Source organism: Panthera pardus, unplaced genomic scaffold, assembly GCF_024362965.1.
Source record: "Panthera pardus isolate Hobbes unplaced genomic scaffold, ASM2436296v1 HiC_scaffold_8, whole genome shotgun sequence".
NCBI classification, from domain to species: Eukaryota; Metazoa; Chordata; class Mammalia; order Carnivora; family Felidae; genus Panthera; species Panthera pardus.
In genome coordinates, this window is record NW_026527013.1 from 58,297,195 (window position 1) to 58,314,739 (window position 17,545).

Genomic DNA, 17,545 nt, shown 5'->3' on the forward strand with positions numbered 1-17,545 from the left:
TATTTCCACTGGAAGAATCAGTCTAGATATCTAGTGTTCCATACAGGAGAGTTAATACTGTATCAGTTTTTTATAAGCATTAAGTGAATTTCTTTATGCAAAGAATTCAGCAAAGTGTCTGTAACAGAAAGGAGCTAAAAAATACAGTAGTTATAATAATGTCTGAACACTTACATTGTAGGGATTTTACATACCTTGTTTTATTTAATCTTGACTCTAATAAGAGGTAGCCATTCCAATTTTAATGTTAGCAAAAAAATATATATGTATTTACTAGGCCAAGGACATGTAAGTAATAAATGGTAGAGTCAGAATCTCAATCCAAATCTACTCAATTCCAAAGCTGGTACCTTCCCCACTTTACCACACTGCTTCTATGGTAAAGGAGATTTCAGAGGTTGTTATTTTGGAGTAGCCTCTAGACTAACTAGGACATAGTAAGAAATTAAGTCTATTACAGGTATCAGGGGGAGGGGTTATTGTTATAGTAACGGCAGTGACCCCCATCACAGTGGTGCACATATAGATTCCCAAAAGCAGACAGGGCTTTCGCTAAAACAAGTAACAAATGACTGTAAGGCTCCTGTGTGAACCATTGACACTGATAAGGTTTTAGGGTTCTATATGGTATTTGCCCAAATTCCAGTTACACATACTATAAACAATGATATTTGAACTAAGGCTACCACAAAAGTCCTTAAACAGCTGAACTTCATTCCGTTTCAAAGCTGGTAAGTATATTTGGGTATTAAGTAGCGAATGTTGGGAACGTTGACTTTTTTGGTTTGAATCTTACAAGTGGGCGACATTCATTTGAGTGATTATGAGACCGGTTCTCAGTTCTGAATATTCAGAAACTAGATTCTAAGTTACTACAAAAGCCTTCCTGACTGGTCTTTTCCATATCTAGTTTCTTCTCACCATTGATCTGTTCTTTAATCCTTGCCTCACTGACATTCCCCAAACATTCTTTAACCATGTTGCTTCTGCATGGTTTTTCACTACTTATTACTATTCTCAATTCTCTACTATAGGCCTTTGTAACTGGCTCCCAACTTACCTGTAAACTCTCTATCTCCCACAGTTCCCTGCTCCTGGTAGGCTCATTTACTCACTCTCCTTCCATTCTCTATTCTTACTACCTTCATTCTCACCTCCAAACCTCTGCTTATGCTTTCTCCCTACTCGTTTTCTTTCCTGCCCCTCCACATGATCTCTCTTCCCGGGTGGGCTCTTTTCTCTCCTCACCTACCCAAATCTTACGGGTCCTTTAACATCTACCTCCTTTCATTCAGCTGTGGACATTTGTTCGTGCCAAGAAGCATAAGCTCCAAAATTTGTCTCTAAGGTTCCTTTTCCCCATCTAACTTACCCAAAAAACAAACAAAAATTTACATTTTTATCCCACATCTAGCCTAGCCGTGGCTCCACATTAGGGGAAATCTCATTTTTGTTCAATTGATACATCACTTTTATCCCTCTTTTGACTGCCTCCAACTTTAATATAATTAGGAGATCGGCCCTTCCCTCCCCGGAGTTATATATCTGTCCTAGGCAATCTATTCTAGTTTAGATATGGTCTCTTCTGGGCCTATGACACAGCATATGGTTATTACCAAGTAACAGATATATTTCCAGAGGAAAAACTTGATTATAATTACGAGTCTCATAACTGAGGTAGTTGTAAATTATGTTGCATAATGTTCTTAAAATTATAAAACTATTAATATTTGAGTGCATTAATTATTTTGCTTCATGCTGTGCAGGCAGCCAAGAGATAATGGCTTCCTTTTAGCAAAAAAAAAAAAAAAGCTATTCAAATGCTTGGTTTGCTCTGAGCCCATATCTCGCGTTTTTTCTTTGCCATCTCTTTGGTACCCATCACCTTCCCTGTGTTTTTTCCAGTTAGTCATCAATGTGGATGAGATGACATAAACAATACTGGCATACTTATCAGTTTACCTGCCAAGTCCGCTTCCTTGTCCCAGTCTCACCCTTTCCTACACAGGAGCAGGACAGTGGGAGAGGGACAGGAAGTGATGGAATCTGCTTAGAAGAGCCAAGGACATAATAAAAGAGGAAAAAACAAGAAGTGAAGAAGGAGAGGGGAAACTTAGGAGATGTTCTGAACCAGTCTTCCACCATTCCCTACTGGTTAGGACAAGACCACACATATTTAGGACATAAGAAAAAAAAATGCATTCAGATGAGAATTATTTGATAATACCTCTACAGGAATTTGGTAGGTGAGGCAAAATGAAGGGGGTTGGCATAACTGGTGTCTTACCTATAGTGGCTGAATCTTCTATAAGCAGAGACAATCAAGGTTGCTAAGACCCACATTGCATCAACTAAAGGTGGCCAAAGGCTTATTCCCATTTCAAAATATTTTAGTTGATAGTATATATAAAGATGTATCACTACTGTTCTTGCATTCCAAGGGACCTGAAAATTCCATACAAATAATTTTGCTTTCAATAAGTCAGTGGACTTTACTAGAAAAACAAGAAACAAAAGAACATTTTTGGCTAGTTATAGATACATCTGAACTGGGATGCAAGAGGAAGGAAGAATATGTCATTTTTACTGAGGTGAACTGCTCAGGAAAATAAAAGTAGGTATACTCTTTTAGCAATCTGCTGCTTCTTACCCAAAACATAAATCTCACTGTTGACTACGGCTGTACTGAATCGGTACTTAGAGAACTTCATGGGCGCCCGCTCTGTCCATTGATCTTGGCTGGGGTCATACTGCAACAGTCGGTTGCTTAGTCGATCTGGTTCTTCATCAGGAAGATCCATCTGTGTGAAATATGACAGCCGATGTAATAACATACCATTTAGAAATCTCTGTGAGTGCATGAGTGCAATTAATCAAAGCAGACAGCCAAGGAGATGAATAGAAGTTAGCTGTTGTGACTCACACTCACAAACACACCAGATCCCGTGACTTGGGGTGATGGGGACTCTGTCAATGTCAGAGGAATTGATGTTCTGTAATAATGGAGCTAGGGTGTCGGCCTACAGCAAACAATCTGTGATCTTAGCCATGAGACAAGGCAGCATTTTTTAGAAAATGAAGTGATGGCAGAGCCTTAAAAATGAAACCAAACTTTCTTGAACAGTATTTAAAGTGTAATTTTATTTCCGCAAACGTTATTGGGCTAGAGTTTAATAATATTTGCAACAGACTAATTTTAATAATTCATAAGGCATTTTTCTTTTTAATATTTTTCTAATCCAAATGGAATGAAATTATAAAAACGTTTTAGTGTTTTAATCATTAGAGTATTTTTACATTATAATTACGACCTATATGGGAATGGTCTGAACTCAATTTTTAAGATTTATGGATTAATATAAATTATTTGCAGTTATTTTAATGTATTTATTTACATACATTTTTAATGACTAGAAACAGTAAAAATTGAACTGTTTATTCTTACACACAAGAATATGGTTTTCCCTAATGATAAACTTTAGGTGAAGTGATGTGTTTTGTCTTCAATGTGTCAAGAACTTTTATGGCCTCAGTCTAAGGATGCTTAAATGGCTTTTGTTTTGGATGCAGGTGTTTGATATAGAAATAATTGCCATACTTATGAAAGTTGTAATTAATTTAATTACTTTAAATCCACCAGGGGTTATGATCACTGTGATACAATCACGAACCCACGTGAGCTTTCAGTTTAATGCTCTGTAGTTACAGCCCTGCAAATGCTTTTGTTGTATGGTAAATATTCATGTGCCATTTGTGTGAAGACGTTATACAGGAACATTGTTGACTTTACTGTTTTAATTTTCCTTCTCATTTTTAAGTATTTGATCTTTATTTTAGTGGGAAAAAAACCAAAGAAAAGCTTCTATGTTGTCTTTGGAGCTTATTCATGCAATATTAACTATAAAATGGATAGCTCTGAAAAGCTTAACTACACATAATCAGTCAGGTCTCGGCTACTAGCTGTGATTAAATCTGTACTGCTTCTTGACGCACAGCACAAATTTCACGAAGCATTAAATGCGGAGTTTAAGTTTTAAAAACAGGTATGATAAATGGCAAAATCCAAGCTCGTGAAATGAATGCAAAAAGCATCAGTTTGATCACAAGGCGAATTTCCAAAACAAGAAATCCTATGGGCTGAAAGAGGTTGACTTTTTGATATGAGGATGGACAGTGAGCTACGGAGAAGAGTTTTTATAAGGAAGACCCGCAGGCCAAGGCAGAAGGCAGCTGGCATGTTACTGCTGTGAGAGCTCAGGGCACTGGGAGGGACGGCCACGGAGAGAAGGAAGGGCCGCTGTGGTCACACTCTACTGACTTTGCCATCTCGGCGTGTATCTCCTCGCAGGGCTTTACCACAAACGGTATCCTGGTTTCTATATCTGCTGGTGCTCAGCAAAGACATGAAGTGTTTCCAGTGACAATATACTTTTGTGGCAATGATCGTACCATCACAGGTTGGGTATTCTGGCTTCCTGGTTAGAGTAAGAGCTTTATATTTAGAAGAGACCTCGGAGTTACTTGGCCTTGGCTCACACAACTATTGAGCAGACAGAAGCGGCATGAAGATCCAGCTTCTCTGCCTCTAACTTAGATGCTCCCCACAGATAATTCCTCAGCATAAGCATCTTTCATAATTAGCAAGAATGGGAAGGATTATAAAGAGCATAGCATGAATACTGAATGAAGTCATATCTATGAATAACACACTTTAAAATTCATTCCCCTAAAATGCTTTAACACTTTACAATCTTAAGTTTAATATTCTATAAAGTAAAAGGCATTTTACCCAAATATAAGTCATGCTCTTTTAGTGTTCCACGAGTACATTTTTCAACACAGCAACCAGACGCGGCACGGCCATGCCAGTTAGGGATGCAGGAAATTTCTTAACCTGAGGGGTCCAGCCTCCGATCACGTAAAGTTTATTATTCACCGTGACTACGGCATGGCACGCCAACTGCAGTGGAAGGGGAGACACCCTTCTCCAACTGTCCCGTTCTATTGAGTATTTATCGACACAGTTTGTGATGAGATACTGGTTTTTGACTTTCATCTGTCCTCCTATAACATAGAGGTCATTACAGACACAGCCCAGAGCGTAGAGCTCTCGAAATTCAGCTGTGCATAACTTCTCCCAAAACTGGTTCCCTCTGTCATGATACCTGCCAATTAAGAGACAGAACCTGGGATTAGTGTTAACTGGAACACAACTTACCCGAGAAACATACTTAAGTTTCTTTTCCAGCTACAAACAACATGATCTGGGTCCTACTATTGGTATGAGGAAGACACATTAATATAAGATAGTAATACAGGTTTGTGCTTCTTTTTTTTGGCAAGGGTTGATGAACAGACTCTAATGTGCATAGAAACAATTAACCGTATCTCTCTGCAGAATTTATTTATTTTGGTAGTTATTATTTATTGATTAATTTAGTTTAAATTCAAGTTAGTTAACATACAGTGTCGTCTTGGCTTCAGGAGTAGAATTTTAGAAAATATACTGACAAAGTATAGGTGATAGCTTTCATTTCCTAGTTCCGGGAAAGCAAATCAAGAATAGGAAGTCTTTCAGAAAATCCTTTGTAATTTTACTAGAAAGGAGGAATAAGTAAAAATGAAAAAATGGCACAATGTATTAGTCTGTGGAGTAGAAGTCTCACTTTAATACCATATTCAAGCAAGCAGCTTTCCAGCAAACTCAAAATACCTCAATTCAGAGATTTTTAATGGGACAATGTATGCTATGTAGAATTTTAAGGATTCTTCTTGTAGTTCTAACTGGCTGAGAACAGAGTCAAGAGCACCTGTAGGTGTCTGATACATTTAGCATCTACGTTAATGCTCTGGGTATGCTAATTTCCGTAATTTCTTCCATGAATAAGTGTATCTGTCTGAGAAGGGTTTGGGGTGGTAGAGACACCAGGATATTGGTTTCTCAATATCTCCTAGAGTCTGACACTTTGATTGTGTGTGTGTGTGTGTGGCGCATTATAGAGTCACTAAATATATGATCTTGTGGGTATCCTTTGTCTTGCCTCTTGATAATAGGAAGTCTGTTTTCTCCAATCATGATTTGGGACACACAGTCTAAGATGGACAAAAGTACTCATGGGGACAGTGAGGTGTGAAATTAGATCTGTCCCAGGAAATCCAGAATGTATTCTGGAATTCAAAACTAAAACAAAACCAGGAAAATGTGGAAAATAAGAAAAGTTATTCTGTTTGGAAACAAATGAAGAAACCATGAGTGTTCTATACAGAGTACAGTTTTAAAGTACAGACTACTTATTTTGCATCAAACATTTGACAGTTAACAGGATTATAGGAGTTTTCCCCAGCAGTTCTGGCCAATTCTTATATTCTTCCCCAGAGATAACTGCTTACTTAGGGCTTGACAGGGAAGTTGGAAGATTACATTCCTTTCCTAGAGGGCATGTCTGGTTTGTCACAATCTGAATGCAGAACCTTAATGCTAGTTGTTGTCTATGCAATTCTAGGTAGGACACCGGTCCCTTGAATCACAGTTGGAATTTTCACCAGTACTTTTAATTGTATTGGGTTTCAGAAGAGGAAGGAGGGCTAGGTGTCACGGATGGGGGAATACTGAAGTAAAGCCAATTTATTAGTATATCAAGAGAACTAAAAGAATGGGGTTTTGGCTTACTGAGACATGGTTTAAGAGAACAAGCCAAGGATGAAATATGTCCCATGAGGGTTGGGAAGTACACGTTTTCTGGGCAAGCTTGCTAATCTGATTTTTGTTTTGATACTTTAAAATGAAAATGGGAAGGAGAAAAGGACCAGATAAAAGTATAGAACATATTATTAAGAGAAATGGACAGAACATAAAAAGACTGACAAAAGAGGTTCAGCATTCACAGAGGCTGAAAGTGTAAAGACAGCCCTTATATCCTCAGCTGTTTGTATAACTGAAGTATGAGGGAGAGTTAAAGAAGATGGAAAGGTAGATCTTTTTTTTTTTTTTTTTTTTTTAAAGAAATGACCTACTAGGGGCACCTCGGCAGTTCAGTCGGTTAAGCGTCCGACTCTTGATTTTAGCTCAGGTCATGATCTCATGGTTCATGAGATCAAGCCCTGCATCAGGCTCTGTGCTGACAGTGAGGGGCCTGCTTGGGATTCTCTCTCTTCCCCTCTCTCTCTGTCCCTCCCCTTGCTCGTTCTCTGTCTCTCTCAAAATAAGAAAGTATACTTAAAACAAATAATGACAGAACTGCAGCCTGTCTTGACGAGGAAGCAAAGTAGCAATCTAAAGAACCCAAGGTACCTGTACAAGAGGCTCTACGATGAAAAGAGGGACACCGAGGGATCTGATAGCCTGGCTCTGTAGTCTATACCTGATTATTCTGAGGAAGACTGTTCTTGCTTCCTAGGGACTTGCTTGGTCCCCCTGGGCATAGGGCCAGGTCACTCACCCAGGGCTCTGCAGTCCTTCCCCTATCACTACTAGGGGAGATGATGGTAAAAAAGGGACAGGCCTACAGTTCAAAAGAGATGATGGAGTGTTAAGAGATGACAGAAAAATAATAGACCTCTTAATTCTTCCTCCCAACTTTGCCATGAAGAGGAACTTTCTCACTGAAAAGTCTGAACAAACCCTCGTAAGAGGGAACTGAGAGGGGAAGGATACTGAAGGAGAGCTTTTCTACCTAGTATTTATTCTAGGTGCCTATTTCTCACTTACCCAGTTAGCTGAAGACCTGAATGCTCACTGAAGACTTGCTGAATAAACAGTAAACAGACACATCCTCCTCACATACAAGACCTATGCTACCTCTTAGCAGACACTCGTTCCTTCTATGATTCTAGGATTTGAAGCTTTCTTAGACCACAAACATTTTACACTATTGGAGGTTTAGGAAAGATCTACAAATTAAGAATACAGAGTGAAAACTGATAGATAATTAGTAATTTTTGGTTGAGAAAAAAAAATTACTTGTTCCTCTGAATTATGAACTAGAAAATCAGCTCAAAGTAATCAATAAACTTTTCTTCTTGTTAAGTTATATCAACAAGCTCTTCAAAACCTAATCAATTACACACTTTATTTTTTTTTAAGTTTATTATTTATTTTTGAGAGAGAGAGAGAGAGAGAGAATGAGTTCAAGGGGCAGAGAGAGAGAGGGAGAGAGTATCCAAAGCAGGCTCTGAGCTGTCAGCACAGAGCCTGATGTGGGGCTGGAACCCACAAACCATGAGATCATGCATGACCTGAGCCAAGTCAGACACTTAACCGACCGAGCCACCCAGGAGCCCCTCAATTACACCCTTTCTTTTGGATCAGAAATGAAAGCTAAGCATGAAAATATACAATGGAGTCATAATATATATACATTTACCTTATAGAAATCCAGCTGTATGCTCTTAACAAAAGGAGAAAAATAATTTTAGAATGTGGGTGATTTCATTATGAATGATATACATATGTAGAATATGAAATTACGGGGTAATTTTGACTACATGTAATTAAGACATGATCGCTCTTTGGGAAGTATTTCCTTCTACTGTTGCTAGAGTCAAGATAATTAAAACCAATTTACAAATATTTGCTAGATACAAACCTATAGATTTCAACATTCTTGTTCTTTTGTCTAGCGAGTTTGGAGGCACTTGCTTCTCCGGCCACAATTATAGTGTTGTTTTCCGTGACGACACCAGCACACACGGTTCCCAAACCCTCTCCATACTTGGGAGATGAAATGAAATAGGTCTTCCGTGAAGCGGGATCATAACAAAAACTGGCCTCCCCATAGTTCCTGTGTCTTGACCTGATTCCTGAAGAATTGTTGCCAATGCAAAGCAAAAGACTAGTAGTCTCCATGCCATAACGAAGATTTAGAGAGTGCTGCTGGGGTGTCTTGATGGCTTTGAATGCGTTTTGAATGATGTCAATGCAAGCTGCATCACACAGAAGCATTGTGTTCCTTTTTAGGGCTTGTCTTAAAAAAGAAGGATTTATAAGTTCCAATCTGACCTGCTTCAAAAGCTCAACAAGATGTTCTGTGCGCAATTCTTGGTTATGATTTACCCATCTCAGGACTAAGTCCAGGATGCTCTCCTCCCTGGATATGTTCAAGTCATCCGATTTAATAAGCGTCAGAAATTGGTGTGCTCCGATTTCTAGTATTTCTTCATGTAAGCTCACCTCAGCAAAGTGCTGATATAAATATTTCTTCGATTGATCGGATAAATCTTCAGCTCCAATCTGCTTTGCAAAATAATAGATACCTACACAGTTCGAGGCATCCATATGGTCCATCATGTATTTTTGACACACACTAAAGATTTCTTCCATCTGCATAAAGTAGGCAGCCATAGCTACGGTCTGTACATTGGCATTGTTGATCTCCAAAGCCGCATTGTACATGTAGTTCAATATCACTGACACACTTTCTGCTGTAATGTCATGAAGTATGACTTCCCTTTGAGTACATTCAAGCAGTCCACAAGTGAACATAGCTTTGAAATAAGGACTAAATGCAGCCAGGACCAGCCTGTGGCAAGGAAATTTCTCCCCTTCTGCTATGAGTACTACGTCAATCATTTCTGCTAATTCTTTCATGTTCTTAACTTTATTCAGTAAATTCAAGCTATGTTGGTATTTTTCTTTTCCCTCAGCCTTGAACTCCATGATACACTTTTCAATGTTTCTAAGTAAGTCTTCTTTAAATTTAGCTTGATTCTTGTGGGGCTATTTGCATGTCTGATTACTCACAAAGCAACAGAGATGTCCTGTAACACTCCTGAGGGAGAGAAAAGAATGTTTTCTTGTAAGAAAAAAATTCTCTGTAATTTAAATATGGAGCGTTAGTACTAAGAAGTATTTGTAAATAAATATTATCCACTCCAAACAGAGTTTAAGACAACCACTTTTGTGTCTAAAAATAATGCCATTGATTGCATAAACAGTAAATTATTAACTACTGACAACATTAACCTAATCAGCAGCAGAGATTTTTCTAGGAGGGCTGGAAAGTCCTCCCTTCCAAGGTGAATGGAGAGAGAGGTGATAAGCTGGCATGTTTTGCAAATACATTTCCAGTTACCAAATACAGCTGGCCGGCAAGCAAAGGAGGCAGGGGCAGCAGGTAGCCTTCTCTCTGAGGAGATGCATCATTGAAAATGTTATGTGCACCCTCCCAAAGAAACACACCCACATGTTTAATGGCCACAAAACCATACAGGATGGCCGAGAAAAGAAGTCCATTAAAGTTCTGTGCAAACTTTTGCTACGGGGCAAACAACTCAAAACAGTGCTTTGCAAAGCACAACCAAATGTCTGCTGACCTGAGAATTTACAATACTTGAAACTCAGAACTAACTCATCCTAAACTTAGAAAGGACCCCAAAGCCAGCCTGTGTCTCTATCCCCACTCCTTGCTCAGCTTCTCTTGGTTCCTGACTTCCTCATGGCGTAGATGGACTCACTTCCGCCCTTAAAAAGCACTGGTCTAATCAGAAGTCTCTTTAAGCTCGTCTTCACCTTGCCCAGAGGAATGGTAACAGGGTATTTCAAGGGAGTTAAAGAGCTGTTTGGATTTAAAGAAGGGCATTCTAGAGTCAGCAACCCTCACGCGAAGAGCAGATCTCCAGGCCCCATCCCTTCTGTAGTTCTTACTTGGCTATTAGCTGTAAGCAATAAGAATAAATGATGGTAGGAAAGTCAGTGCTAGGAGTTAAGAGAGGAAGAGAGGTGATTATTTCAATCACATGAAAGCATAATTTGTCAGCAATAGAGGTTGTAAATTTTCTACATTTCTGTAACCCTATCAAATCTCGATGAGATTTCTCCATCTCCATTCTCACTGTGTCTCAATGAGCAATGGCACTTGTTTCAGCGTTGAATGAAAGTTCATTTCAGGAAACAAGTGTTAGGCATGACAGGAATGTTTAAGTATGTAATGGCAACTATAAGACCTAAAAATCACTGCGCTAGAGTGTATGGAATTATAACAACCAGCCAATCTAAGAGTCTGCACAGACTTCAAATAGGAAGAAAACCCTCTTTGCCAGAGTTTCCAGCATTAATGGCTCAGCTTGATTTCAATAAAAGCTTAAGGCTTTCTTTGTGAGGCCTTGCAGGTTAAAAGCGAACCTCTGCTTTTTACTTTCATTTGTTTTAGATTTTACAAAGAGAATCCAATTATCGGTAATTAGGAGGTCATCATATTTCTGAGCTCTCCTACACCACATTATGGGTAGCCCAAATAATATTACGTGGGCTTCTTTGTACATAAACACATCAATTCACTTTATAGATGGCAGCTGTTACCTTGAGCTGAAAACCAGAAAAGTTTCCTCATAAGGAAATAAGTATTAGAAAATTTCTACTATTCCATCTGTAGGGATACATAAGAGGATATGTATCCCTCAGAGGATAACCAATCCCAGTGCTGGAAAGCCAAGAGCAGTTTCCAGATAGGGTCACTAGATCTAGTATAATGCAGGCAGTTAAGACTCGTCAGTTTCTAAAGTGTTGACCTTGATGCTGCTAGGAAGAAACGAGATGCTGGGGACCCAAATATTATGACCATAACCCTAGGGTTTTGTATTTTTGAGGCAGGAACCAAACCACCCTTGTTGAGTTTGGTGGCATAGGGCTATCTTAATAAAAACACAGGCAGCATTAGTTTCAAAGAGAGTTAAAAAATGGACTAACTAGTACAATATGTTTGTTTTCTTTATAAACATAGTAGTATCTTATAAATGACTTTACAGCGGACAATGTTGGGTTTCCCCCAGCATCCCAACCTGCCTTCTCTTGGAGTCAATGGGGTAGGGCCACTGTGACTGGTTCAAGGATGGTGTGAGACCTGAGGTTGGCTTCATCAGTGTGAAGCTCACGTCTCTGGTTCGATGGTTGGAGGTGTCCATGTGTCATATAGATGAGAGGTCTGGATCGGCTACAGCCACGTCTCCATAAGCCAGCATGAGGACAAAGCTAATACAGGGAAGAAGGCAGAGAATAGAGAGCGACGGGTTCGAAACATGCTGCACATCTGTATTTTTCAGGTTTCAGTGACAAACCATTTCCTTTACTGTTTACGCTAGTTTGAACTGGGATTGCTGAACTGACACTCAAGAGTCCTTATGGTACAAGTGGCAGGTGCAAAAATATCAAGAAAAGGTTGCCTAAGATACTTGCAGTTGTATATGTTGTAAAATTTCACTTTTGTTATGTTCTTATGTTTTCTATTATTACATTGTCAAGTAAAAGAAAGATGGAAACTTTCTTCATTTCTTCATGACAGAAGACAACTATCACTAAGTCACTCTTCTGAGTTTACCTCTTCTCGTTAAATGGCCACAACATTTTACAGGTGCAGGAACGGAGTCTTGAACCCAGTTCCATCTGACTCCAAAGTCTGTACTCTTAACCATTCCCTGTTGTGCAAATGCAGACAAACTAGGGCCACAGACTAAATATTTCAGGCTCTGTAGGCTCTAGGGTCTCTGTGCAGCTCAACTCTGCCATTGTAATGCAAAAGCAGCCAGAACTGATACATAAACAAAGGAGCCTGGCTGTGTGCCAGTGAAATGTTTTAGGGCTATTGAAACTTGAATTTCATATATTTTCATGTGTCACGAAACATTCTTCTGATTTCAAAAAAAATTTTTTTTAATGTTTATTTATTTTTGAGAGTTAGAGACAGAGCATGAGTGGGGGAGGGACAGAGAGAGAGAGGGAGACACAGAATCTGAAACAGGTTCCAGGCTCTAAGCTGTCAGCACACAGCCTGACTCAGGGAGGGCTCCAACTCTGGAACAGTGACATCATGACCTAGGCCAAAGTTGGACGCTCAACAGACTGAACCACCCAGGCACCCTAACATTCTTCTGATTTTTCAAAGCTATTTAAAATTATAAAATCCATTCTTAGCTTATGGGCTATACAAAAACAGGCCACAGGTCAATGACTCTTGCTCTACTGTTATAAATAAATCCATTTTCTAGATCATGAGTAGGACAATATCCCATCTGGGTGCCTATTCTCCACTTCTCTGCTTAAACCCAGCTGGGCAGTTTTGGGAAGGGTAATGGTCAGATCCCTATTTCAAAATGATCATCTGATTTTTCCCAAGGTCCCCAAAGAGAAATCAATTTCTTGCATAAATACTTTATTTGGATGCAGCTTGTCTGCCCCAAACATTGGCTTCAACAACAACAAACACTTTTAAAACAAAAATAACTGTTACAAACACTATGAAGAAACATTTATGAATTTTTTAGATGCATGTAAATATTTAAGTACCCCCTCCTTCCAATTGCCTTTTACACACCTCCTGAAATATGCTCTAAATTTCTATGGATTTATAGACCAAATGAATTTGCTGATGGAAACCCTGAAAAATACCCAAGCAGTTAAACTCACCACCATATTTCAAAGACATTCTCAGCATTGTTTCCTGTATGTATAAGGTGTAGAGAAGATACTGGCATTGCAGTGAGATGGCTTTGAAGGGACACCAGTCCTGGCTTTGCATCTGTTTGGATACTTGCTATAATCCTAAAATTATTTAACCTTTGAAAGCCTTGGTTTGTTCATCTGTATAATGGGCATAATGTACATAAATAAGGTAGTTAGGTTAGTTCTTGGCATCCAAGTGCTCAATAAATGGAAATTACTGTTATTTTATGGTAGTATAGCAGGGTGCAGCTCAGAGGCTAGAAACGTGGGCTTTGGTTGGGATTACTGAGGCCTGGGTTTGAATCCCTGCTCTACTATCTAGTGACATGAGCAAGTTTCTTAAGCCTCGTTCAGTCTTTTAACTGGAGATTAGCTTTGAGAATTATATAATAGTCGGGAGAATTAAATAAGGTCATGCATTTATAATATGTAATTTGCTTGGTAAAATCTGCTCGGTAAAGCTGAAGTAGGATATACCTGTACAAATAATTTTCTAATAATAACGATGTTTGGGTCCATATACAAACTGCTTGTGGGTACAGACACAGCTCATAAATAAAAGAGAGCTGACAGAAACTTTTTCTTGTAATGAGGGCAGAGAGGGCATTCTCCTTTCATCAGCAAAACAAAACTGTATAAATGTTCTCAATGATATCAATGGGAAGTTATTCTCTGCTCCAATTTATAGAAGACTGAACTGGTGCATTCATATTAATAGTACCCATAATAACAGAGAAAAATGAGTAGCAAAGATAAATACAAATCACAAGAATAATGCCTAATTACTCTGCAAATCCAAATGCAGTTATACCCGTGTCCAGTATATTTAGTTTTGAGAGATGGACTGCTACAAATTTTAATGCGGCATAAAAATGTTAATTTAAACTGCCAATGATTTGCTTTTATGATGTTTGATTTTATAATCTTTACATTACCTTTTCCTAAATAACAAATGATACATGACCTTCTTCCATGTGTTGAAGTCAAAACTAGTTTAAATTTAATAGTAGCACTGTTTGAAATGGCAAAACTTTGGAAATAACCGAAATATCGATTAACGTGAGAACGGTAGTACATTCCCTCAAGAGAATACTGCACAACATAAACAAAGAACTTCTCTGTGAGTTTGAAATTACATCAAAATAAAAAGTTAAACATGTTATATACATACAACTGTGGTGGAATATAAAGAAATGAAGGATAATTATAAAACAGACCAAATTCAGGATAGGGTTGCCTTCAGGAAGTGCGAAGGAGGGGATACATTGGAGAACGGCACGGCACGTGTCACGGTGAGCACCGCGTAATGTATGAAACTGTCCAATCTCTACGTTGTACACCTGAAACTATTATAACATTGTAGGTCAAATATACTTCAATAATAAGGATTAACAAAATTTCTCCTGAGCTTCTCTTCACCGCCAGCACTCCTTGTTCAAACATTATGAGGTCCTTCACAGTCTGGCATCTCCCAACCTTTCCTGCTTCATCTCCTGGCTTTCCTTCCTTATACTTCTCAATCTTTCAGTAGTACTGAACCACTAACAATTCTGATGCAACTTGTATCCTCTTCTGGGCTGCATGTCTGTATAGCTTCCCTAGTCTCTAGGGATGTGTGGAGCATTTATCAAGCCCCTCCATGACTCTCATTTCCAGGATTTCCCTGGAAGATCCCTATTAAATTTTTGGCTAATTCTCTTGTCTGCTGCTATCCTGACCAGGACTAAAAGCTCAGCTTAGGAGAGATGCAGCCTTTTCCCATTTGTCACTGTGAGTGTGGGTTTCCCACCCTTCACTCCCAAACATGTCAGCCCCCCCTTCCCCCCGTCAAACAGAGATGCTAGTTTTCATAGGTAGCCCAGTTTGGTAGAAGCATCGGGCTGAATCAAGTGGGGCGGGAAATTGGGGCAGCTCAGGAAAGAGGTCTGGAATATCCTTCTCCCCCTTCCATCTGTTCCACCTGAAAAAATACAAGTGGCTCTTCAAAATTTAGCTCAGACATTGCTTCCTCCTTGCTCCTGCCTTGAACACAGTGCTTGTTGCACTGTTGTTACTGCAATTTATTTATGCAATTGTCTGCCTCCCCTTTCAATAATGAGCACATTGAGAAAGAGGGCTCATGTTTTAATCATTTCCATATTCTTAACCTCTGTCCCCAATGATGCCTGGTGCATTAGAGTCGCTCAATTAAGGTCTCTGCAATTTTATGAATGTTTTGCTTAGTCCTAAATTGTAAGTTCACGATAACCTTTTATCCTTCTGGTTTTATATATATTATTAAACCACTACCTGGAAGATTTTGTTTCTACATTTAAAAGTTGTGCCTGATTCTTCAAGTTGCTAACCTATTGTCCAAGTCAAGCAAACAACCCAGAATCATTAACTTGATTTCCTTGCCTAGAACTCGATGCACTGTGACACCCACTTCTCACTTCTAATTTTGTTACCATGTGCTCTCAGGAATTTGGCCCCAATTTCTAGAGAACTGAAGCCGAGATCACAAATTACCTGCTCAAAGACTTTTTTTTTTTTGCAAATTAATTGTCAACAGGCAAAACTGACACATTGCAGCATCTATTGAAAACAGTGGAAGATATGGCAACAGTGGGCCGGCCCTTCATTCCCATGGCGACAATGGGGTGCAGGACCTGAGTCCTCCGTTGCCACCTCTCAGATGGCACTTCTACTCTCTGGTCCACAGCCCCCATTATCCTTTTATTGGGACCGGAGTGTCTGTCTTCATTTATAATTCTCCTCACGCTGTTGCCTTTCTCCTCCGGCCTTTTTAGTTATCCTACAGCCACTTATTTGTGACCCCTGGCTTTCACCATTCCATCCCCACACATTACTTTGCCTCAGCATCACAACAAGGTGCAGACACTGGTAGAAAATGGCTCAGAATACCCGCACCACCCTAAATGCATTCTGAGTCTCCCACTAGTAGGGAAAAACACCTGGTTCACTTAATAGCAATAATCCATCCCACACACTTGGGTGTTTAAGAACGGCCAGGCATATGAGTGATAAAGCTAAATAGGACAGATTTCCTTTTGGCTTTCCTTTGAGGAGTTCAGTTTTGCGTTCTCTGGGCACTTTATACTTTTCAAAGTGCTTTGTGCATTATACAGTAGCTCATTAGTTCCTCTTAAGAATCACGTTGGGGGGGGGGGGGGGACGCAGGGCAATTATATTCCTGGCTTTCAAGTTAAGAGAGTTGCCTGGGGATACTTTTGATACTTACAGAAGCTTTTTAAAGTGCCAGGCACTATTCAAGGCTCTAGGCAGACAAGCAGGAACGGGAGAGACGGAAGTGTCCCTACCTTTACGGAGCTTGCAGTCTAGGGAGGGAGGCAAACAACGTAGATAATTCAGAGAATAATGCTGCCAGGACAATGGATGCTGTGACATTAAGGAGGGGAGAGACCCCTGGCTGGGCAAAGACGGTCTCGTTGGGAAGCGAATGCTGGGCTGAGCTGTGAAGGCAGTAGCTGGCCCCCAGGCCACCGGAGGGAAGCGCGGAAGGCCCCGCAAATGCCAAGGGCCCGGAGGTTGCCCCCAAGTCCGGCCTGGCCCTTAGAGCCGAGACAAGGCCCTCGAGAGGCGCCCCTGTTTCCTGTCACCGTTACTTACTTACGAGCTGCCGCCCCCCCGGCTTGAGGCACGGCCCCCACTGGCTCCGCAGAGGCCGCAGCGATGGCGCCGCGACCTGGCCCTGTGGCCGCGTGGACCGAGCCAGATGGGCTGGGGCGGGGCGGCCGGCGGGTTTGCCCGGCAGGCACTGCCCAATATGGGCCTGTGCGGGCCCAGCGATATAAATAGACGGCGCTGGGAGCCCCGGGGACCGACGGCCGGCACCCTGCAGAGGGGGAGGGAGGGCGCTGGCAGCTCCTCTAAAGTGACAGGTGCCCGCCCTGGCGCTCGGGATGGGCCGCTCTGCGCCTGCGCGGGCCGTCCGCGAGGCTCCGCGACGGGCCGCTCTGCGCCTGCGCGGGTCTTCCCGCGCCAGCCCGCGTGCCAGGGCGGCTGAAGGTCTGCCAGGACTGGGCGAGGTAAAGAGAATCCGGAGACGGAATTTTTATAAATGACACATCTCTCCGTTTAATCTCTTAAGAA

The 17,545-nt window shown here is 40.5% G+C and overlaps 1 protein-coding gene across 8 annotated transcripts in view; it reads right to left on the bottom strand.

Annotated features, from left to right (window-relative positions):
* The window catches only part of KBTBD12 (kelch repeat and BTB domain containing 12), a 76,264-nt gene extending 58,974 nt beyond the window's left edge, over window positions 1-17,290 (bottom strand). For 5 of the 8 annotated variants that reach the window (XR_002075489.2, XR_002075488.2, XM_019430986.2 and 2 more), the window contains exons 1-4: window positions 16,674-17,056; window positions 8,586-9,767; window positions 4,895-5,165; window positions 2,651-2,801 (exon numbers count right to left, since the gene is read on the bottom strand). Coding sequence is in view for 6 of the 8 variants with exons in the window: in XM_019430986.2 (XP_019286531.1) it covers window positions 2,651-2,801; window positions 4,895-5,165; window positions 8,586-9,655 (1,492 nt within the window). In the remaining 2 variants the exon portion in view is untranslated. The other 3 variants (XM_053896780.1, XM_019430984.2, XM_019430985.2) reach the window with 3 other exon arrangements.
* Between the last annotated feature and the right edge of the window lie 255 nt (window positions 17,291-17,545).